At 45.0% G+C, this 24,493-nt stretch overlaps 1 protein-coding gene across 6 annotated transcripts in view; it reads right to left on the bottom strand.

Moving 5' to 3' along the window:
* Positions 1-16,599: 16,599 nt before the first annotated feature.
* ADGRB1 (adhesion G protein-coupled receptor B1) overlaps positions 16,600-24,493 on the bottom strand; it is a 287,552-nt gene continuing 279,658 nt past the window's right edge. For all 6 annotated transcript variants that reach the window (XM_030943232.1, XM_030943234.1, XM_030943235.1 and 3 more), the window contains one exon: positions 16,600-18,814. In XM_030943232.1, coding sequence (XP_030799092.1) covers positions 18,617-18,814 — 198 coding nt within the window. In that variant the 3' untranslated portion in view covers positions 16,600-18,616. The remainder of the gene's footprint in view (positions 18,815-24,493) is intronic.

Here is a 24,493-nt window from a genome sequence, read left to right as displayed (position 1 = left end):
GAAAAAAGGAGGCATGGAATGGTCTCACCAAGAAAGTGGTGGAATTCCCAGCATTGGATAATTTTAGGATTCAGCTAGACAAGGTGCTGGACCACTCTGTCTAGACTGTGCTAAGTGTTGGACCAGATCCTTGAGACTCCTTCCAACCTGGGATTCTATGATTCCATGATTGAAAAGTGGGCTTTCCTGAGCAGAACAAATAGAAACCGTTGGAATGAGTTCAAAGGTGTCCACGAAGGTGCTCCAAGAGCTGGAGAACCTCTGATTTGAAGCCAGGCTGGGAGAGCTGAAAATGTCCAGCCTGGAGAAGAGAAGGTCCCAGGGAGACCTCAGAGCCCCTTCCTATTCCTAAAGGGGCTCCAGGAGAGCTGGAGAGGGAGCTCTGACTTGATCACAACGACATGTAACGACAGGACAAGGGGAAATTACTTTAAAATGGCACCAGGATGAATTGAAAACTGTGAAAAAAATTCTTCCCTGTGAGGGAGGAGGGCCCCTGGCACAGGTTGCCCAGAGAACCTGTGGCTGCTCCATCCCTGGAAGTGTCCAAGGCCAGGATGGACAAGGCTTGGAGCAACCTGGGATAGTGAAAAGTGTCCCTGCCTATGGCAGGGAGTGAAATTGGGTGATCTTTAAGGTTCCTTTCATCCCAAACCATTCTGGGATTCACTGATTCAGTGAAATTGAGATGAAAACAGGTGGTGGCCATTAAAATCTGAAACTTCTTTTTGCCATGATTCATGAATTGCTCCTGTGACAAAGCACTGTCCAGACACTGAGTCAAAACATATTTTTTTTTTTGGGAGTTATCCTTGGAATCCCAGAGGCCAAACTTTCCATGGACATGTGCCTCAGGTGTTTATGTCAGACTCCTTTCTGCCGCACTCAAGGCACTTCTTTCAAGATTGTTGCAATACGAGATTCCTAAATATAGACCCTAAACAGATGTGCCTTGATTCTGATGTTTACTCAACATCCACTGTCTCCCAGTGGTTGGTTTTCTAGGAAGCAGAAACTTGGAATTATACACAATGAGTGTCTGAATTCAAAAAAAGAAAAAGAAGTGGGTGGGCTTCAGCTTGATGGGTACAAAACTGAAAGTCAAGTTGGTTCAGTTTGGGGATTTACTTTCATGTTTTCTTCACTTGTAATTGAATGTTTTGCTTCACTTTCAGGTTGTTAAAGTATTTTAGAAAAACCTTTTCCAGCTAGAGGCTGGAAACAAAAAAAACTGAATTTCTTTTAGAGAGGAGAAGTCAAAGTGTTTTCCATCCACAGGATTTATTAGATATTTTCAAAATGTTTCAATGGCAAATTAATACCACAGACCACAGAGGGCATAACTTAATGTATTTACTGATTGAAGGGAATGATCAATTGAACTCAATTGAAATAACTTAAAGGATAATTTTGATCCCTTTGCAAGTCTTTCTCTTCTCTTCTCTTCTCTTCTCTTCTCTTCTCTTCTCTTCTCTTCTCTTCTCTTCTCTTCTCTTCTCTTCTCTTCTCTTCTCTTCTCTTCTCTTCTCTTCTCTTCTCTTCTCTTCTCTTCTCTTCTCTTCTCTTCTCTTCTCTTCTCTTCCTTCTCCTCCTTCTCTTCTTTCTCTTTTTTTTTTCTTTCTTTTTTTTCTTTTCTTTTTTTTTTTCTCTTTTTTCTTTTCTTTCTTCTCTTTTTTCTTCTCTCCCTTCCCTTCCCTTCCCTTCCCTTCCTTCCCTTCCCTTCCCTTCCTTCCCTTCCCTTCCTTCCTTCCCTTCCCTTCCCTTCCTTCCCTTCCCTTCCTTCCTTCCCTTCCCTTCCCTTCCCTTCCCTTCCTTCCTTCCCTTCCCTTCCCTCCCTCCCTCCCCCCTCCCTCCCTCCCTCCCCTCCCTCCCTCCCTCCCTCCCTCCCTCCCTCCCTCCAGACTCTCCAGACCATCTTCAAAACATTTTTAGACCCACTGATGTTGGTAATTTGAAAATTTTATGGATCCCTTACACAGGACCAAATTAAGTTTCAGCTTAACGAGGCAGAAGGTTTGATAAAAAAGGAAAAAAACTCTTTTGAGCATCTCCTTAGGTATATGAACTTCCTTCCTACACTTGCCAGGAATCACCATCTCCTGCACGACAAAGTTTTTGTTTAAACAAAAACGAAAATGAAAAGGAAAACGAAATTGAAAACCAAAACCAAAACCAAAACCAAAATCAAAACCAACAAACCAAACAAAACCAAAATCAAAACCAAAACCAAAACCAAAATAAAATCAAAATCAAAAACCAAAACCAAAAACAAACAAACCCAACAAGCAAAAAAAACCCAAAATCAAAAATAACCCCCAACAGATAATAAAATCAGTTTTTGCAACATGAAAGTCACCAGAGCTTGTTGTATTTTATGCTCTCCCCCCTCACTCTATACAACATATTTTAAACAACTTTTTTCTTTCAATTACACACACATTAAACTTTTTTTAGCATTTAGGGGAGTTTCCTTCAATGCTCTTCCTTGCAGAGCTCTTTGCTGGTAAGTACATGTTAAAATTATCTTCTCCCTTGTGTCACCCAGCAATAAATTGCTGGAGAATGAGCTGGTAAATCTTCATGCATCCAGAAAAAAACCCAGGGGCCTGGTAGGACAAAGGGATAAAAAAAAATCCCTCAAAAGCCAAAACAAACAAAGAAAAGAGAATGAGAGAGAGAAAAAGACTATTAGATTTTGCCAGACTGATTTTTTATTAAGAACCCCTACACTGGAATTCAGAAAATGAGGATTTTTTTTTCCTGAATCTTGATGTGCTACTGCAATTCCTTCAGGAGATGATGGGCAGCTGGGAAAAGGGGATCAGGAAGGGAGTGCCAAGTTACAGGGGAGCCACAGGAGCATTTTGCTAAGGTGACAACTGGCAGGGAGCAGAAGGAGCTGAGGTTTAACCACCATCTGTATTGGCAACTGAAGTGTTCCTCGGTGTCTCCTCATCCAGGAGAGTCACTCCAGCGCCACATGGGGCTCGACAAGATTTCAAAGCACAGCTTAGGAAGAAATCCTATCCTGGTGCATTGGAGTGGGACCTGTAGGATGAATAAACAACTTATTCCTTTTTCCTGATCTAACATTAACCTGCAGCGCTGAAAGGACACATCTTCATACCTTGAAATGGGGATTGAGAGCTGACAGAATAAATTTCTGCTTATTTAAGGCACCATTTATCCCAGAACATAAGAGAAAATGCAGCTCTTTTGTGTAGATAGAGCAGAGTGTTTGTGACCTGATTAGATTTCCAGTTAGATTTCTACAAGTATCATGGGAAAGATATGGAGCAACACGCTAGAAAAAGAAACATTGAATCTCAGGATCATTTGGGTTGGAAAAGAGCTCTAGGATCATCAAATCCAACCTTTGGTTGAATATCCCCATACCCACTAACCCATATCACGAAGTGCCACATTTACTTCTTTTTCCAACACTTCCAGGAATGGTGACTCCACCACTTCCATGGAACTCCACCCAGAGCAGCCTGGAACTACACATCCAAAAATCCAGAGCTTGGATCTACCAGGGAGGAAACCAAACCAAGCACAGGTCACACTTTTCACTACAGAAATACCAGAACCTCATCAGTTTTTTTCATCTCTTCTCATCACGAGATTGCTACCTATCAGTTGAAAGTGGGAAAATGCAGTCCATGTTGATCCCTCTGGAAGTGTCAGAGCCATCTGAAATGCCCTTGGCTTGTTGGAAAGCATCCCTGGAAAATATGGGTTTCATGGAATTATGGAATGTTTTGGGTTGGAAGGAACCTTCAAGATTGTTTAGGGGCCCTGAGCAACCTGGTCTAGTGGGAGGTGTTCCTTGGGAGGAGTTTGGAATGTGATGATCTTTAAGGTCCCTCCCAACCAAAACCATTCTGTGATTCTTCAATGATTTGCAGTCCTCTGAACCAGCCTGATCAATACCCAGTTAATGAAAAGCACAAAGAGATCTGATCACACACAGGGAAATTAGAAAGCAGGATTGGACTAATTTAATCCAAATTTATGCAAAATTGCAGTTTATCTCCCTACAACCTGGTCACCTCTTGCTGAGTGCATAAAGAGAAAAGGGAGCATGTGATAAATGATTTAAATTATTTATTTTGGGTGTCTGTGTTAAGATGTTCCAAGCTCCATTGCTGAGGTTTTCTAGCTCTCTATGGACCACCACAGGAGTTTGGAGTCACCAGCTGAAGTGTCTGTGTCCAATCCAATGAAGCGTTCTGCTCAAAACCTCGAGTCTGAGATTACAGAACCACCACAAAGTGAAAGTTACCCAAAAGTCCTGCTCAAACAACGCTGTTTGTGTTTGTATTTACAACTCACTTGCCTTGGAATGCTCAGGGGAAACGTTTCTGTCAGTTTTCCTTTCACATCAATGAAAGGAACCATTCCAGCTTGGCTGGTGGGGCTGAGGTTGTTTATTGCAGCGTGAGTAATTGTACCAAGGACTTCATACGTGAAAAATTAATGAAAGAGGAAACTGAATAATTTGTCTGATTTACATGTGAAAGTACAGAAGGAAACCTGATAAGACAAAAAGTCCTGTTAAAACTGTTGGGAAGGTGATGCCTTCAACAAGGGCAGATGGAATTGAGCATTGTAGGGGCAGTTTCATTCCTTGATTCCCTGCAGCACCTTCCCATTACACCCTCTTTAATTCACCCATTCTCATCCACTCCCCATCCCTGGAAGAGTCCAAAGCCAGGTTGGAAAGGGCTTGGAGCAATCTGGGATAGTGGACGATGTTGGAATAAGAAACCCTTTAAGGTCCCTTCCAATCCAAACCATTCTATAGCTTTTAAAATTGGTTTCCTCTGGGTTTTGCATGGACCAAATTAAACCCATAATGTGTGAAGATAAATGTACCTCTACCCCAGGACTGAGATATCACCCAGATCTTTATTAAAACTATTTTTCTTTTTAAATCACCTCCAAAGGTGATTTAAAGTTCTTTTAAATTCCCTCCAAAGGGAACTGAGAGAGAAGGAAGATACTCTCATGGTCCATAAGCCAGCCTGGAGACACCTTCCCTGCCCACAGTGGCTAAATAGGAATGTGTGAAAGTTCATCTTTGATCAGTGTGCAGAGAAATAAAACTCCTGGAGCCAGGCACAGCTTCCAGAGCAGTGGATGGAGGCCAACAGACAAACTCCTCTTGGAAAACCCAAGCCTGCCTGGGGGCTTAAGTGCATTAACCTCTGTATCTGGAATTTTTTAAAAGGACAATTTAAATTACATCCTTTTGATTGAACCAGAACAGAGATCTGAGCAAGCCCTGGGATATTTTTATTGTCTGTACCCTTTAGTGAATTACAAAACCAGATCTTTTAGTAGATTTTGGGGTCACTGCAGTCAACAGCTTTGTGCTTTCTCTGTCAATCTGGCTCCTAAAAAAAGGGACTGATGCTTTTGTTTATAAAATCCAAGCAGGTACAACTTGTGTGGATCCAGGACTAGATATAGGGAGTTGGACCCATTTGATAAAGCAAGGGAAAAGTATCTTTGCCAATAGTCTTGCCAATGTGGAAAAAATGGCTTTAAATCAGGCTTTGCAGAGGATGGTGGCATCAGCTGATGGTTAATTCAGGGAACTGGACGTGAGAGTGGGAAGAACTTAGGGAAAAGCTGAGATAAAGGCCCCAGGAAGGATGAAAATAGGTGAGAAAATTATCCTTTTCCCACATTTGTGCTCTAATGTCTGAAAAACAAAGAGAGAGGGAGATCTGCTGCACAGAATCCCTGGAAGTGATGGAGATAAAATGAGAGAGAGGACTGCAATGAATGAAAAGGCAGATAGGTTAGACCAGCCTTCCACTTGTACAGGAATCTGTTTCTCTACTCAAAAAACTGCTAGGGAGGATTTTTGTCATCCTACTTTGCAGGGTCAAGAAAAGCACCATTACAATAGTTTGTTTCAGGGCAGAGTGAGCATGGAAGGTTCCTTTTTAGAGTAATTTCCAAAGCACAGAAAGAGGAATATGACTGGAACAGCACAGGAAAACCAACAACCCTTGCTGTTACTGGAGGTTTTCTTGTTTTCTCATGAGAAAGAGAAAAGAAAGAGGAAGAAGGAGTGAGAGGTGCAGAGGGAAAACAAAGTAAAAGACACGGTGAAAAAGAATAGAGGTCAAGGAAAAAAGGATAAAAGAGGATGAGACACAAAGACAAAACATCCAGGGGAAAGAAGAAGGAAGATTTGGACTGGTTTTGCCAAATATTTCTCATTCTCCAAATGAGAAAAAAACAGGATCTGCACTGCTGGCTGGGTGTGCAAGAACCCGTCCGAGAGCAAGGGAGAGGAAGGGTGACAGGAATGGAGAGAAGGAGGGAGAAATTAAAGCAGCAGCAAGCGAAAAATAATCAAAGATAAATAAAGCCGACACAAAAAACGACTTTAATTTTCTCTTGCTGACACTCCAAAGTGAGCCTCAGCAGCAGAGACTTTAATTTGCCTCCTCCCCACAGCCTCAGCCGCGCTGCTTCATCCAAGCCGGGGAGGCTGCTCCAAACCTCCAGCACCAATTTATATGCTAATGGATTTCGTTTGTAAATCAAGGCAGTGCCTCCCCGCTACCCCAAATTCACTGGTGCGAAATGCTGTCCATCTCCACACGCAGGGCTGGGAATTGCCCGACTCCGGAGACACAAAAGACATCAAATCCTAAATAATTGGATCATTGATGGAGTTCATCCCCATGGATTAAGTTGCTGTTTCATCCCAGCCCCTCACCTGCTCAGGAGGAGCCTTTCTAAGAAGTTTTATAATTAGTCAAGCTTGGGAGAGGAAAAGAAAGTTCCCTTCTTCTTTTCCTCTCTGCTGTTCCCTAATTTCCTTCTTCTGAGCTCTTCTTGGAAAGATGAGGAAATGGCACCACTTACATCCTATTTTCACTTTTGAAAGAGTCTGTGAGCACCTGGACAGGGCAAGTCTGCTACAGCCTGCCCATATCCAGGATGGGAATCAAATGGAATTATGAAAGTCCTGGGTTATTTCCTGTCTCCTGCTGGAAGACTCCTGAGGGACCAAAGTAAAAAAAAAATATCCTGATCTGCCAAAGGAAAGACATGTCTGAAAGCTTTGAAAGATCAAGAAGTCTCTTAGCAGAATTAGAATTGTGCTTAATTCAATGCCAAGTTAAAATAAGATATTTTGATCCCTTCTGTTCCCAGGGATAGATTTTGAATGGAGGGAGGGAACAGCAAAAGAAAACAAGAATTCTTAACCTGAAGAATGCTGAAGGTGTTAAAGTCCTTGATTATAAATACACAAATTCAGGGTGGAAGTCTGGATGAGGTTTCTAAGTGGCAGAGAGGTAATTCCAACCTGGGGACTGAAACTGGAACCTCTCACTAAACAGTGCTGCTCCAGGATTAAGAATTCAGATAGGCAGAAAAAACCATGAATTTGGGTCTTCTTCTCTGGATTCTCCGCAGAGGACACAAGGCTCAGTTATTTGAACAGAAGTCCCTTCCTTGCCAAACAACCTCTGACCATCACTGGCTTTCCACAGGCCAGTGAAAACAGCTTTGTTTAATATGCACAGGTTGTTATTTGGAGTAATTAACACCACTCCTTAGCACTCCAGGATTCCCAGACAAGTTTCTAGCAAACAATATCAAAAAACGGGGAAGTTACAGAGCAGTCATGCACTTCTACCTTTAAAGGCAGGCCCATCTTTGGGTAAGATTTTCTTTCCAATTTATTTTTGCCCAGAATTCTTTCTCATTGCAAATTTTTGTGGTTTATGGCACTCAAAGCATTCCCCAGTATAAGCTACAGACAGAGGAAACCCACTGCTGAGTCTAGGTGGACCCACTGGTTCTAAAGATGTCTTTTGGGTGAATTTTCCTCTTTTGAACACAGAAACTTTAAGAAATCCTGCATTAACAGCCATGGATATCAATAACAAAAGACATTCACATCTCCCATGCTTGCAGGTCAGGGTTGTCATGGTCCAGCCCTGCCTCTGATCTCACAGTGTCCTTTCCCTTCATGGGAAGTCATTCCCAATGATTTTCAATGCTGATTTGCCTCATTATTTCTATCTTGAGCTTTTGTTAATGCAGTTTGAGGCAAATCAGGCTGGCTGGGAGCAGGGTGGGAGATCTGGGGCCACCTGCTAGACCGGGGCCACCATCCTTGGGAGCTCAAGGATTCTGATGCCAAACTGGGGGCAAATGCTGGACAGGCCAAGCCCAGCTGTTGGAGAGGAAGATTTTGGGTGTGAATATTCCTATTGTTGCAATTCTGGCGGGCTGTGAAGAAGGGAATGGAGCCATCTGTGCTGTCCGTGTCCGTGTGTGTTGAGGGGTAAAGGCTCTGCTCTTCCAGGCTGTCCATGCCTGTATATTCCAGCTGGGAATACATGCTCCCCCACACTGATTTCCAGACTTGGGAACATGGATCTGGGACAGGAGGAACACCTCATCAGCCCACTGAGTGTGGCTGTCTCTACCACCATTTTGTTGAACCAGCAAATTCTCCAAATTTTCTCTTGAGCCAAAGATATTTTTGTCTCCCCAGCTCTCCCTCAGGTTGGGATTACTACACTCTCGGGGTCTCTAGCTGGTCAGAGTGACCCTGAGAAATGTTAGAAAGTCTCTTTTCCCAGCCTGGCAGTCAAAGAAGGAGTCAGGGCTCTTCATTTCTTGGTCTCAAGGTTGTTTATTGTTCCTTATCTATAAAATTCTTTCTCCTGTCCTGCCAAGGTCCATTCAGCAAGACAGTCCAGGCACTCTGCCTGCCCCTGGGATGGTGTTATGTCTTTATACTAAAAACTACATCTACAATGTTTACAATTACTTTCCAACACCCATCACCTGTGTTAGACAGTGAGCTTCTACTCTAAACCAATCTAAAAGTGCCAACATCACAGCAGAAGCTGGAGGCCAAGAAGAAGAAGCAGAAAGGCAGGACACACCCAGATCCCTCCATCTTGCTCCACTGAACCCCCATTCTAGAAAACCCCAAAATCTACTTTTTCACCCCATGATAAATTCACTATTATTCTGCTCAACTGTCGTGGCCTGCAGATCTTCATCTAAGGTTGGTAACGTGCTCCACGGGTCATAATCAAAACCACAGGCATTTTGGGCTTTGTGCCAGGGTCTCTGAGCCCCTTGGCAGGGGTCTTGGCTGCTCAGGACAGCCAGAGGGATGTCCTGGGTTCCGACACCACACTTCCAGTTAGGAATCACATCCTAACTCCCAATCTTTATTTTTTTTTTCATTTCTATCTTTATAATCAGGGTCTCTTTCACCATCAGCATCCTTCAGCCATGGAGGATAAAGGATTCAGCCATGAACCTCTTGATGTTCTTTAACATTACTAAAGGAGACAGACTCTCTAAGCCTGACCATGGGGTCTTGGTTCTAAATATTCCTTCCCAGTTGGAATCCCTCCTTCCTGTCCATAGTTGTGCTAGTCTCACCATCAAGGAGACATCAGCACTTTAGGCAACCCCAGGACCCCTCAGTTCCTGGACACACTCAGTGTTCCAAATGAATTTCACCATGTTCTTGCAAAATATCCTCTCCTGTCCTTTGCTGCTACTGGAAAGGCCTTTCCTGGTACACCCCAAGCTTGACATTTTATTTTTTCATGGCTGGGGATTGCCCTGGATGCATCCAAGCCTCTCTCCCTTGTCACTCCCATCTGTTGAGCCTCCCAGGCTGCAGCAGCAGCTCCGTGCACTTGGTTCTGTGAAATTCTGATCTGTTCCTCTCCCTGCTCTCACCAGGAATCTGCTTCTCCTTGGATGATGTCTCAATTCTTGTATTGACACTGTCCTTCAAAGTTTTGCCTGCAAATCTTTTATTGGCAAGCAACTATTTTTTTTTTTAATTCCAAGGCTTCATATAAAAAATAAAAATATCAAATAAGTCTTCAGCTTAGCAGAGGAACATTTATATTGATTAGTGTCCCACTCTTACCTTAGCGTTTTACCCCCCCAGCACTTTTTCTTTATCCACCATGCACATGAATTCCCATTTTCTCCACTAACACCACAATGAGATGTTTTGCTGATAATAGACAAAATATTCTGATTGCAGATCTAATCTCAGGGAAAAGCTGCCTTTATTTAATGAAGATAATTAAATACAAGGGACAAGAACTCTTTGACTATCTGTGATCCATTTCCCTTTTCCTTTTGTTTATACTAATTCTTACAATGGGTCCAAAGCCTCGTCTGACACTTAACAGGGATGAGCCTCACACCAAGCTGAATTTGCAGTGAGACCATTAACGAGGCCAATCTTTTAAATCACTTTATTTTGATAACTAACAATAGGTGCCAGCCCTGAAATCCAACCTTTCCCCATCTCAGGAGTCCCTGCCCATGGCAAGGGGAGTTAGATGATCTTTGAGGTCTCTTCCAGCCCAGGCCATCTTTGATTCCATAATTCTCTGATCTTAGGTCAGAAGGGAGTTTAATCCATGGGCAGCAACTGAGACCCAGCAATTCCTTCCTTGCCTTCATCCTCTTCCAGAAAAATTCAGCAAAAGTGGCTGAGAGGATTTTACACCTCAAGGGTAGCAGGGCTTGGCCTGAAGGGGTTTCTCTAGAGGAAGCAGATGGTCAGCATTTAGTCCTTCCCTCCAAGGCTGAATTTTCTGTGTTCAAGTCAAGCTCCTCTGCCTTTCCTCTGTGCTCCTGCATTTCCAGCCCTTTGAAGAGGACATGGCTCCTTATTCCCCATGGAAATGCAAAACACCCACGAGAGATGGATGCCTGTGCTGGCTGAAGCCTCAAAGCTCAAGATACAATATGAATAATGGGTACACGCATGAGATAATGTGAAAAAGCTGCCAATTATTTCAGACAATTGATCAAAGCCAAGGAACTCCTGGTATCCATTAAGCAGCTCTTTGATTGTCCATCCCCTGAAAGCCCTCAACCCACACAGAGCAGGAGAGGACAATTTCTCTTTTCATTTACTCATTTCTCCTGAACAGAAACTCCCCTGCACTTCCCTCACTTCCTGCAGAATTTGCCTCCTTCTTTCTCTCCTGCTTTCAAATCATTTTCCCAGTATTTGCATAATTTTCTTTGGTTGTTGCCACACCTTTGCAGAGGTCACTTGTCAAAGTGCTGCTGCAAAGTGTTGTATTTTAATTTTGAATTTCTGTGCCTTTGAAGCTCGCATTTTCCATTAGAGAGGAGAAAAAATAGCAGCCTCCATCCTGCTGTGTACTGCATAAATCATCACTGAGTCATGGAATGGTTTGTGTTGGAAGGGAACTTAAAAATCATCTCCTTCCAACCCTCTTCCATGGGCAGGGACACCTGCCACTATCCCAGGTTGATCCAAGCCCCATCCAACCTGGCCTTGGATGCTTCCAGGGATGGGGCATATACAAATTCCCTGTATAACCTGTGTCACGGCCTCACTTATCCTCACAGGGAGGAATTTCTTCTCAATATCCCATCCAGCTCTGCCCTTCTTCAGTTTAAAACCCTTTCTCCATGTCCTGTCACTCCAGTTCCTTGTCCAAATTCCCTCTCCAGCTCTCTTGGAGCCCCTTTAGGCACTGGCAGGTCTCCCTGACCATCCAGAGCTGACCATCAGGACTATCTGTCCTCTCTTCTCCTCCAAAATCCAATATCTGTCCTTTCTCTCCCGATTTAGAAGTTCAAAGGACTCTCTCACCCTCCTTAGGAGCCGGGAAATGTGGCTTTTCAAAGAAACAAACATCTGTGAAGCAGCTGGATGGTGGGGACTTCATTCGGGAGTGTGCTCTTAGAACTTTATCCGCTCAGTTGCCACAGCTCCTCTGGCTGTTGTGGTGGCTGATGGCCTCTTCAGAAGCCATGTTATCCCTTCCTAATCTGCCAAATCTCTTTTTTGTTTGTGCTTTCTGGGACAAAAGAGATGAGCAAGGCCCACATCACCACCCTGGGATTTTTTTGGAAAATGATTGAAAATAGATCTCAGTGAACAAGCACCTGGAGATGTTTTCTACAGGGATCCCTTGGTGACTCTGACTTCTTCCTGTTATGAGTGGTTTGGGGAAACTGTGAAGGGGAAAAAAAACCCAACAGTCTTCTTTCTTTATTTCTCTGTTTAGATCTTGTCCAACAGAAGCTCAGGAAGAGATATTCACCTCAGGCCCTGATTCATCTGGGACACAGACAGGAGCACAGCGAGCCCAAGCACTCCTTGAGTCACAAAAAAAGAGAGACTGGAGAGAAAAACTCCCTGTGCTGGTCCTAAATCTCCCTGGAATGTTTTCTTGCTCCACATGGGCCTTTTATTATGTGGGCAGCAGTAATGAAGGGGTGATTTAGGTCACTGAGAAGACCACTGTAAAATGTATCAGCAAAAGTGGGGTTAATGTGATGCTGTAAAAGCAAGGTTCGCTGTTATTTAATATATGGAAGAAATGTACAAAGGAAGATTGAGTTGGAATCAAACTAGAAGGATTTACAGAGAGATGTGAGACACAAAAGGGTAAAGGAGACCCTCCCATTGAATCACAAATTTCAGAGTGGCCCCCCTTGCTGCCTAAATTCCTGAGAGAGCCAAGGTGCAGTTGGGTCCAATCTTAGTCTCATATTTGGGCAATCGTTTATGTCTAATGGAATTATCCACACAAAGTTTATAATAATTAATACTGAATACACAGGTTGGCAATATTGCATTATTAATTCAGCTTGATATCAGCAACTCACTGAGGATCTGCCATGAGTAAAGATCTCTCCACGTTTGCCAAGGAAGGATCTCTCAGCTAAGGAATCTCAAATGTTGAGGGTGTCCCTGCTCCAGGGGAGACTCTCTTGGCACACAGTCCAGCTGGAATTCAGGGACAACTCAACTGGTACTCATCCAAAGATCCAGTATTGGGAAAAGGTCTCTTTACCTCGAGGAGCAACCTTGAGAGGTGTCCCAGCCCCAGGGAGGAGATCACTACCATGATGGTTCACAGAAGCTCATTTAGACTGTCCTACTTATGGACCAAAGTGGTTGGCTCAGAGTCAGATTTTACCAAATGGAAATGTATGAATGAAACTGCAAGAGGGGCAAGAGCTGGAGATTCCTCTGGCTCTGGTCCAGGGGCTTTTCCAGATGCCTTCTGTCCCATCTGGGTCACCAGAAACTGATGCCTTGTGAAGGCTGGCCTAGAACAGAGACTAGAGGGAGCTGAAGAATAAAGTAGGGATTTATTAGAAGTCCTCAATGCCAACCTTGGGCATCACAAGAGCTCAGCCAGGGCTACTCCCAAGATGAACCCAAAATGCTCACAAAATGCACTACTAGTCATGGGGTCTCATATTTTTATAAGTTCTGGTCTATTTGCATATTGGAGTTAATTGTCCAATTACAGCTTTAGCTTATGAAGTCCCATCCTTCTTGTTTTTCTCTCTTCAGTCCATCATTGTTTATGCTCTTGGGCCTGAATTTGGATTGGTTGTCCTTGGTCCCCAGCTAGAGCAGGAATTGTTTTGTCTCCCTACTCTGTGAAGAGAGCTCACCATCCCATAATATGAAGCCCAGAAGTACACACTGAAGCAGTACAGAATCTGAAAAATATAAAAGCTAAAACCTGAGGCATCACTTGTACCCACAAGTTTCTCTGTTCCCTGATAAATGAGCCTTGGAAAAGGCACCTGTTACTCATGCTTTGATCAGTGTTCCAAGCCCATGTGCATCGATGCTCACTGTGTCACTCTGCTCCTCTGTGGTTTTCCTGGAGGAGTTCTTGGCTCAGGCTTTGCTTCCTCTGGGTTTCGGGCCAAACTACTGCTGCTTTGGTTAAGGGGTCAAGTGAATCCTTCAGAGCAGCCCAGGAACAGACTTTGCATTTTCTTCCATTTTCAGCCTCTTCACAATTTTCCAGCACAGCCACGTTTTCCCAGTTTAGCAACCAAGACATACAAATTCTTGCATGTGTAATGTACAATTTATCACCTCCACAGCATTGCTGTGCTTCATCCATGTGGGATGATGGTGAATTTAGAGAATGGGTTGGGTTGGAAGGGGCCTTTGGGATCATCTCATTCCATCCCCATGCCATGGGACACTATCCACTATCCCAGGTTGCTCCAAGCCCCATCCAACCATTGAACAGTTCCAGGTTTTGGGCAGCCACAGCTTCTCTGGGTGTCCCAGGGCCTCACCACCCTCACAGGGAAGAATTTCTTCCCAATATCTCATTTTAATCTCACCTCTTTTAGTTTAAAACCAGTGCCTTTGTCCTTTCACTATCTACCCATGTAAAAAGTCCTTCTCCCTCATTTTTATAACCATCCCTGAAGTACTGGGAGGCTGCAATGAGGTGTCCCCAGGACTTCTCTTTGCCTCAGGACCAGAGCTTGGGATGGCTGAAAGGCAGGACCACAGGGACACAGGAAAGTTCAAGGAGACCTCAGGAGTCCCTTTCCAAGCTAAACTATCCAGTGACCCTTCCTTGTAGCCCCACCAGCGCAAACCAAAACCACACTGACCTCCTGCACCCACCTCCTCAGGCAGTGCTTTCATTTACAGTCCCACAGTGAGGAGAAGTGCTCCCTCCTTCCAGTCTCCTTGACCAGTGATCCAAGGTTTGGGTTCTCCTGCTCTCCCAGCCCATCACCTCCTGAAGTGCCATTCCCTTCCCTAATGCGACACAATCATTGAATTCTTCAGGTTGGAAAAGATTTTTAAAATCAGCAAATCCAGCCCAGCACTGCCAAGTCCACGAAGAATCATGGAATGGCAGATGTAGGGTGAGAAACACCCCCAGAGGAAGGACGAAGGCCTGGGACTCACCATCGAGTGCTGCTGGTTGAAGAAATGTTGGATCATGGCTCAGGGAAGGGGGAATTAGGCTAAGAGCCTCCAGGGGTCTGCAGTCATTCCAGATTTGTCAGGATATTCACATTATTTCAGCCAGACCAAGATAAATCATTTCATCTGAGGACCTCCTGGGCTGTGATGGCTTTGGATGAAGGCTCTGGAGGGCAGCAGTCCTGGAGCCCATTTTCCCATGATTTAGGCTTCCTGTAGTCCTGCCTATAATCCTACAGTCTAGCAGATGATGGAGCAGAGTCAGGGAGATGAAGACACAGTTGTGGTTTTTTTTTCTGGAAGATTTCAGCCATTTGAAGGTGAGCATCAAGGAAGTGAATAATTTGCTGCTCAATAATTTTTTTCATATTTTGCAAGTGATATCCTCAAACCCCTGTGCACTGAGCCATGTTCCTGCTCAGAGTCTGTCTCATCCTGCAGGAGGTGCCAGGGAAATCCAGGTGAGACTGAGTCTTCCAGTACCTGATGGGGGACAACAAAAAAAAACAGGAGAGGAACTTCCTACAAGGGTACTGAGGGATTGGACAAGGGAAATGGCTTTAAGCTGAAGCAAGGTAAATTTAGATTTAGATTAAACATTAGGAAGAAATTCTTCCCTCTGAGGGTAGTGAGGCCCTGGCACAGGTTTCCCAGAGAAGCTGTGATGCCCCTGGATTCCTGGAAGTGTCCAAGACCAGGTTGGACAGGGCCTGGAGCACCCTGGGATAGTGGAAGGCATTCCTGTCCATGGCAGAGGGGTGGTACAAGATGATCTTTAAGGTTCCTTTCCAACCCAAACCATTCTGGAATTCTATGATTGGCTTTGCAGGGATGTGGGCAGGGTGGCATCACAATTACCATGGCCCTGCCAGAAACTTTAACCCCACACCCCTGTCCTGTAGCAGAAATGCTGCCAATCTATGCTAAATCTCAGCCCTTCACATCCTACCATATTGGGAAAGAGGCATCAGGCTGTGAGTTTGAGAAACCTAAATAAAAACAAACTGCACTGCACAGAAAAGGGGATTCTTCATGTCCTGCAAATGTATTTTATAGGGACATGTATTTTTAGAGGGGCAGAGAGGATACAAAGATGAAATTTGGGTAAATGCAGCCCCGTGCTGTGACTCTGGAAAGAGCAGAGAGCCCAGGTGGCAGCTATGGGGCCAGGAGAGGTTTCCCAGCCCCCAGGAGAGATGCAAAGCACACATGGGATGCAGGCAAGGGCACTTTTAAAAAGCAGACAGGGCTGGAGTTTCCACCTCTTTTATTAGAAATAAGACACATTCATTTTGTGCTCTGAAAACTGTACAGAGAGAGAGAAAAAAAAAAAAAAAAGTGGTGTTGACGAACACGGAGAGGAAGGAGCGGAAGGCATGGAAGGAGGGCAGGACATGGGAAAACAGGATTAACCAGAGGAGCTGAGCAGAGAAAAGTCGAATATCAACAGTTCTTAAACAAACATTTATCTCTGTAATTACATAACACCGTTAATGTCCTGCAAAGGCGGCTGCAGTGAATGGGTGATTGGGGAAGGTTGGAGTGAAGAGGGCAGGCTCAGGTGGGCAGAAGGGAAGGGAAGGAAAAAAAAAAAGAGAAAAAGAATTAAAACACAGTAGAAAGATACCTGTATGCTAAAATTCATCATGTGTAATTATAATAATTACAATATCATACAACCCAGCATCTGAGGGAGGCCTTTGTGCTTTCCTGTTTCATGAATAAGCTAATATTGAACAATAATATCACAGTTTTATGAGTAACCACTTTCCCTATTTTTTAACTATTTGGATTTATTTAAGTTTGCCTTTCCATCCTTCATATCCTATGGTTAATGGCAAGGTAAATGCCACTGTCCTTGGAGATCACCCAGGTGGCCCAAAGGGAAGTCAAAGCAGAGATTTGTCACATCAAGCATCTCCCCATGGGGGAAGCACAGCTGGGGGCACTGACTGCTTTGCATCTTGTATCGACTGGTCATTTTTTTACTAAAAATGTGAGGTTTGGTATTTTTTAATTAAAAGGAGACCCAAGCACAGTAATAATTGAGACCCTGTTCAAGCTTTGCTTCTGTCTGGCACAATGTGGCCACTCACAACCACAGGTTTGTCTCCATCCACCTCCAAAACCGGGAGAGTTGGTCCAAACATCAGACAGACAGTGCTGGGAATGACAAAAATAATAACAAAAAAATAAAGTCTGTGTGTAACGCCACTGGTACGTTTTTTAATGATAAAAATATTGCACAACTTTTGGAATGCAGACACCTCTTTTTTTTATTATGAAAAATTTTAAATAGTTATTTTTTTTCATAGTGAAATGAAAAGGCTGCATTTTATGAGGAGGAATGTCCTGCTCTCCTGATCAGCTCCACCTCTTCCTTCCTGCAGGACCACAAACCTGCTCCTGGCTCTGGGCAGCGGGGAGGGCGGAGAAGAACCAGTGAGGGGAATATAACCAAAACCCAAACAGAATAAAGCAAAACAAAACATTGCAAGCCAGCAGCGAAGGGGCTGTGTATTCCCACCATCCCAAAATTTCCACAGAGCAACTTGCCTTCCACCTTCAGCAGGTGGCATCCTCACCCCATGCCTGAGCAGTCCTACGGCACAGAAAGGCATTCGAAATGACAAGAGCCAAAGAAAAGAAAGATCTCGGGTTTCAAGTTCTCTTTTTATTGAAGAAAAGAAAAGAAGAAGGAAAAAAATAGATTATTTTGTTTGTTTTTTTTTTGTCTGTTTGTTTCCAAGTGGACGTTATTCATGTTGTCAGTTTGTCTCAATGTCCTAAGGCAACGTCTCTGTTTACCAATATCTCCAGGTACAGCGGCAGATCTGTCTTTCCCTTTTTCTCTCTCTGCCTTCCAGGGAGGGGCAGCTTGGAATAAATCTGAGTCCAAAAGCAAGGACAAATAACAGAACCAAAATAAAAAGGAAAAAAAAAAGGATGAGGCCAAGAGGACCTTTGCAAGGCCCGTGCTGAGTTTATCTATTTAACAGTCAATGACATGACCTACATTCTTCTTGTTGGTCTTGTTGTCTACCACCTTCCACCCTCTCCCTGGAGATGGGGCGAGCAGGATTTGGAGATTTGGAGCTGGTCCTTTCCTCCACCGGGGAGGGATGAGAGGAGGAAGCCCCACCTCTCCTTTTTCCACCCCAGCCATGGGTGACGCCACCACGTCCCCCTCCGCAGGGACCTGCTGTGACCCTGCGCCAATGCCAGGGCGTGGCGTGGCACCCAGCAGTGGCAATGTCCTTGTGGCCACTTCTTGGCGTGCCCCATCTCCTTCCTTCTTGGATGAGCTGGCGAGGCAGAGGAGGGAGAGCCGGGAATGCCCCTCCAGGCTGGGTCTGCCCCAGCCAGGCCACATCCCAGCGTGACTCCCGCAGGTGTCCCCTCTTGATGTCCCCTGATCTTCTGGGCCCTCTGTGGTGGCTGCTGGGCATCCTTCCACACCTCCCTGTGGCAGAGCAGGAGGGCTCCTGGTGTGCTGCAGAGACCCAAGAGCATCTTGGCAGGGCTTGTCCCCTGCACCCTCCTCCTCTTCCTCCTCTTCCTCCTCACTCTCTTCCAGGCTCACTCCTCCAGTCCTGCCTGGGAAAGCTCGTGTTGTCCTGAACCTACAGCTACTATACTCTATAAAGTAATATTCCCCCTCTCTGCTGAGAACAATACAAAAGTTACTCCATCTTACCAAAGGTTTCAAAAGAAACCAAACACTTCTCTCACTCGGTTCCGATTTAATTTAATCATTTCTTTAAAACGTGGTTTTGTTTTGTTTGTTTCGTTTGTTTTCCGGAAAAAAAAAAGTCCTTTTTCTTCCCTTGCTGCTCAGACCTCTGTCTGAAGGTCAATAATGTCTTGTCCCACCAAGGGGATGGTGGCCCCTGTTTTCTCCCACTCTACAGTTTTTAGTTCTAGGGGAGACTGTGCCACAGGTTCGATGTCCTTTTTAACCCATGATGGCGGGGACTGGACTTTCCTGATGCCTTCCCAGGGTCTCTTGTTTGGTGTCTGCTGTTTTTCTTGCTGCAGGAGGAGGGAAATGTAAGAAAGGAGAGAGAGAAAGAAAGGTTAGTGCAAAATGCAAGAAATACCATGATTTGTACCTCCTCTTGTATCGACAAATCATTTTTGCCGTGCAGCTTCTTGTCCAAAATAAAGTGGGGTATCAATGAAAATTACACTTAGCGTACAAACTGTTTATTTTCAGGAAGAAAATGTTTTTCTTTCCACTGCCATCTCCATCACTTAATGACTGGATATTTCAGCCTTCAGCTGAGGTTTTTGCTACTGAAAAACTGAGTGGGATTTTGAGAACATCAGATCTTTTTCTCCTTCCACAGATGTAGTGACAAGACAATGGGTGATGGCTTTAAGATGAAGAAGAGAAGATTTAGATGGAATATTGAGAAGAAATGCTTCCCTGTGAGGGTGCTGAGGCCCTGGAATGGAATTCCCAGAGAAGCTGTGGCTGCTCCATCCCTGGAAGTGTCCAAGGCCAGGCTGGAAGGGGCTTAGATCAACCTGGGATAGTGGAAGGTGTCCCTGCCCATGGCAGGGGGTGGAACTATAGGTGGAACTACAGGAACTATAGTATTTAAGATCCTATAAGATCTTAAAGAACTATTAAGATCTTAAAGATCCATAAGAAACTATCAAGAACTATAAATAACTTTAAGATCTTTAAGGTCTCTTCCAACCCACGTATGAAATCCAGATTACAATGAGCTCCTCCTGAACACCCATTGCATTTGATGCACAGCTATTTTTAGACTCTTTAATTGCAGCAGAACCTACTCCCTGCTCCACCAGGGAACCAAATCCGTGCTGCTTGAGGAGCTGAAGCTCACTCGAAGGCTGAAAACATTTCCACCAACTCCACACCAAGCCCTGGAGGCTTTATTGACCCAGAATCCCCCCAGCACCCCACCATGGATATTGATCCAGAAAATCTTTCCATGTTTTTGCTGACATGGACCAAGACAAGGCTCTGGGGAGGGCTGAGGGGCTGGAAAATGGGTGTGCTCCTCAGTGGTTAGAGAAAGGAAAGGTTTTAAATGAGTTGTTCCACTCAACCTCTCCCCTCCAAACACCAGCGATGCTTTTCACACCTAATTTTCTCCACAAAAAACACTCCAGCACTGGGAAAGAAAAGGCTTTCCTGGAAGTGAGAGCCCTTTTGAGCCACCTGCCAAAGGAGAAGTGGGAAGGGTGGGAGGAAAGCAGCTCCTGGAGGATGACAAGGAGGGAAAACCCTGGAGAGAAGGTGAGGAGCCAGATGTGCCAGCAGGATGTGTCACAGCTCGAGGCTGCCACCAAAATGCATTGACTGAGGGGAGATGAAGCCACAAAAGGCTGTGGGGTCACTCCAGGATGCTGCTGAGAGCGTTGCAGCTCCATAGGAAACTTCCATCCCCATCTGCTGCAGGCTCATCCAGCAGCCTCAGCTCCTCAGTTTGTCCTTCCCTAAGATGTTTTTGCCAGGCTGTTGTTTGTCCCAGCTCCACACTGCAGTGCTGACAGGAAAGCTGCTGTGGAATTATCCCTGCAGGGGCAGCTTTCCTTGGATCACCCAAGCCAGGAGTTCTGCTTGCCCAAACTTTAATGTAAAAATAAGATGTGCTTGAAGTTGGTCCTGCACCTCACTAGTCCCAGGAGGAAGGCTCTGAGTGAGAGTTTTTGGTGGTTAGAAGGTGGGGAATGCACAATCCAGGTAAACATCTCCAAGTGAAGTGAAAGCATTATGAAATTATTTTCATTCAAAGGGAGAAAAGTTTTTAAGTATTTTTAAAGAGAATTGTTGTTTGGCTTTTTTTTTTTAATGAGGTTGTGTAAAAGTATTGCTCAAAAGCATATAAAACACTCAATTCTCAATTTCTTGAAATCTGCAGCCGTGGTTTTCATCAAACTCTGCAATACAGAGTTTTCCTTATGCTGCTGGCGTTATTCTTACTTTATTCCATGATATAACACGACAATGATTAATACTAGTGCCACAGAAAAAGTGATAAAATTCATTATTTATTCCATTCTCTTTTTTGGAACTTATTTTAGAACCACTGCAACTAAAATTGGAACCTATTTAACTCTTGTGTGTGCCTTGATGAGACAAGTTGAAGTTTCCTGTAGGGAAATTTCTACCTACAGTGTTTTTTGGAGACCATCAGTCTGTCTAAAAAGATACAGCAGGAAGGAACACAGAGAAAAAAGCACAAATAGAGCAAAAATTAGAATGAAATTAAATTTCCCAAAAGGTGAAGAAAAACAACTTTGGTCAAAACAGAATTTTTTTCAATGAAAAGCATTTTTTTTCTCCCACCACTGCTGCGATATCACAAGTTTCCAAAGATGCTGATGTCCACAGCTGTATTAGAGAGCAGCACAAGTGATCTTATGCATGAAGTTCACAAATAATTTGTTTTTTTCTCCTCAAACAAGAGCCCTTTTTTGATGGCATTATTTATGGCCACCTTCAGCACCAGGTTCTGTTTGCAGCCAATGCCTGTTTTTAGCAGTCTCTCTCCATCTGCCACGCTCCTGACCTTCAGCCTCTCCATGCTGGGAGGATGCTCCCAGATCTGATCATGCACCCTGAACGTGATCAGCAAACCTCAGAGCCCTCCCTGCCACGGGCCAGTGAGCAAGAGGAGCTGCAAAGCTGGGGAGGGAACAGAAATTGAAGGAAAAAAAACCCCAAAAGCCCAACAAAATACAAAAATGATGAGCTCAGATCTACAGCAGTGGCCTCTGATCAGCCCTGTCACTGGGGAACAGCACCTGAGGGTGACAATAATGATTCAAACTCCAGACATTAAATGTTATGAGTTATTGAGAAGAGGGAAAAATTAAGAAATCAAGAGAGAATGAAACAGGAAATATTATTCTGGCAGTGAACAGCTCCATTCTGCACCTGCATCTTGAATATTCTGGGCACTCCATGGGCTTCCTGAGAGAAGGATAACAGGAACATGATAAATGTGGCCAGTTTCCAGCCATGGATAAAGTTATAGAGAATGTCCTGTGGGAGGAAAGATTGCAAACTCCCACCTCCAGGCCCTAAAAGAGATTATGGCTGGATGTAAAAGAGGTCTGTGAAGCTCTGTAAGGCTTGTGGATGATAGGAATGGGCCACTGATGGTGGGATTGGGATAATCCCTTCCAACAAAGGAACTCCAGAGCACCAAGGAGTGAACTCTGGGAGCTGGGTCTGCCCACAGTGCCCAGCCAACCTCCAAGCCACCTTTCCACAGCTCTCTGTCCATCCTGAAAACTTCCAGACTCATGAAAAGTACATGGAAACACAAAACCAGCATCCATTCTGTGCTCTCCAGTGAAGCAGCACCACTCTGCATCAAGGGGTCTCTGAGCACAAATCCCTGCAGTTTTGGGGATCTTTTTGAAGATGCACCACCACAGCCTGGCCCTTTTATTTCTCCAAGCTCCTTTTCATTCTGCCATGGAGAGGAGGCAGAGACTGCCCTTGGGTCTGAGCCCACATGGTGATTTTCATCCTCCTTATCAGTGTGACATCCACCCGTGACTGTGGTGGGCTTAGTGGCTCCAAAGAGGTTTATTCACAGTTAGAAGATGAAAAAGAGCTCTGGAAAATGAGGAAATGAAGAAGGGAGACTTGCTTTTAGTTCTGCATTTCTCAGGAAAGGATCAGGCTTCTCTGGTGAGGCTGTGAGGGAAGTGCTGGCTGCAGGAGGACTCTGGGCCCACTGGGATCTCTGAGCAGGTTAATCAGCCTGGCAGAGCTCTGGGAAGGATGCCGGGAGACCAAAGAAAATCTCCTCTTGGCACAGGACACCCTGGGAATTGGTAGCAGGCTCCTGGGAACAGCTCCCCTTTTCTTTCCCTCCATATGGAAAAAAAGTTTTTATGGGGTCTTGGCCAGTTGAGCAGCACAGAGAAACAGGCACTGGGCTCATGCTCCAACCCTGGCATTTCCCTCCAGCTTCACTGTGGGGTCTCTGCAATCCTTGCAGACAGGAGGGAAAACTGAGCCATGCACAGAAAAGAAAGAGAAATCCTGGAGAGAGGGATGTGTAATCTGGCTGGAAAAGGCACTGGAGCTGGCTCAGTGCCTCTGAGACAGCCAGGGCTGGCCCCAGACAGGGGCTGAGAGCACCAGGAGCCAGGGACAGAGCCATCACTCTGGCCTGACACAGCCCAGGAGCTTCTGGGAAGGAGGGAAATGTTTATCAGTCCCTGCCTGGTGCCAGGGTCGTGGAGGAAAAAAAAAGGGGTGGGAAAGGAGGGAGCACCCACACTCAGAACTGGGGTAAAACCAGCTCCAGACTGGAGGTGTTCATCATCCTGGTGGCACTGGGAGTCTCCTTCATTCAACCCTGACTTTCATTTTAGCTGCAAAATTTTAAGGTGGAGGGAGGGGATCTGGGATAAAAGGTGTTTAGGGTGCAGTGCCAACAAAACCCCCAAATCTCTTGACAAAAACAGAGGAGAAGTGCATTGAGATAATCCACACATCGTTCTGCTGGAGCTGCTCCTGGCAGAGTCACCTGTGCTGGACTCGTGGTGGGTATGGAAAGGTGATGGTGGTGGGTCCCTACCCTGGGTCTTCAGGGAATCATCACAAAATCACAGAATGGTTTGGGTTGGAAGGGACCCTAAAAACCATCTCAGTCCAGCCCCTGCCATGAGCAGGGACACCTTCCACTATCTCAGGGTGCTCCAAGCCCCGTCCAAACTGACATTGGACACTTCCAGGGATGGGACAGCCACAGCTTTTCTGGGCAACCTGTCCCAGGGCCTCAGCACACCCACAAGAAAGAATTCTTCTCAATATCCCATCTAACCCTGACCTCTGTCAATTTGAAGCCATTCCCTCTTGTCTTGTCACTCCATCCCTTGTCCCAGGTCCCTCTCCAGCTCTCTTGCAGCCCCTTCAGGCACTGGAAGGGGTTCTAAGGTTTCCCTGGAGCCTTCTCTTCCCCAGGTTGGACAATCCCAGTTTTCTCAGCCTTTCCTCACAGCAGAGCATCTCCATCCCTCTGATCATCTTGCAGCTCCACGTCCTCCCAGTGCTGGGACACCAGAACTGGACAAAAGGTTCCAGGTGGGGTCTGACCAGAGCAGGTTTGAGGGGCAGAATCCCCTCCCTCACCCTCAACACTTTCCTGTGCTGCCTTCAGAGTTCTGGCTGGCTTCATCCTGAGCTCCTGTGTCCCAACTCTTCTCCTTAGGAGCAGCAGTGCATAAATACAGCCCAAGAGAATTTATATCCCTGCAGTGCATAAATACAGCCCAAGAGTCTGCTCTGAGGCACAGTTTGGATTTCCCAAGGCTCAGGCTGCTCAAGCTGCACCTCCATGTGTTTGTTTGTGGTGTTATTGTTTGGTTTTTTGTTATTTTTTATTTTTTAACAGCCAGTTTTTATGGTTACCCTAAATAACCCGAGGAGCAACTCAGGGCCTTCTGCTGAGCTCTCAGTGATAACTCCCCTGGAACTCCCTCCCATGCTGTTTTCCTTGCCTCTGGTGTCAACTTGAAGGATATTTCATGACCCAAATGGTCTCTGCCCACGACACTGATGACTGCAGGACCAGGACGAAGTTATTCAGAGCATAGAGCAGGGAATATGAAGAATAAATGTGGCTCACGCTCGTCTAATCCATCTTCAGATCAATGTCGATGAAAAGTGATTAGAAAATGGGAAAGCTGTCTTGTTCCTTTAGAGAATGA

Source organism: Camarhynchus parvulus, chromosome 2 (genome assembly GCF_901933205.1).
Source record: "Camarhynchus parvulus chromosome 2, STF_HiC, whole genome shotgun sequence".
Taxonomy (NCBI): Eukaryota; Metazoa; Chordata; class Aves; order Passeriformes; family Thraupidae; genus Camarhynchus; species Camarhynchus parvulus.
This window is presented reverse-complemented; position numbering and strand designations above follow the sequence as displayed.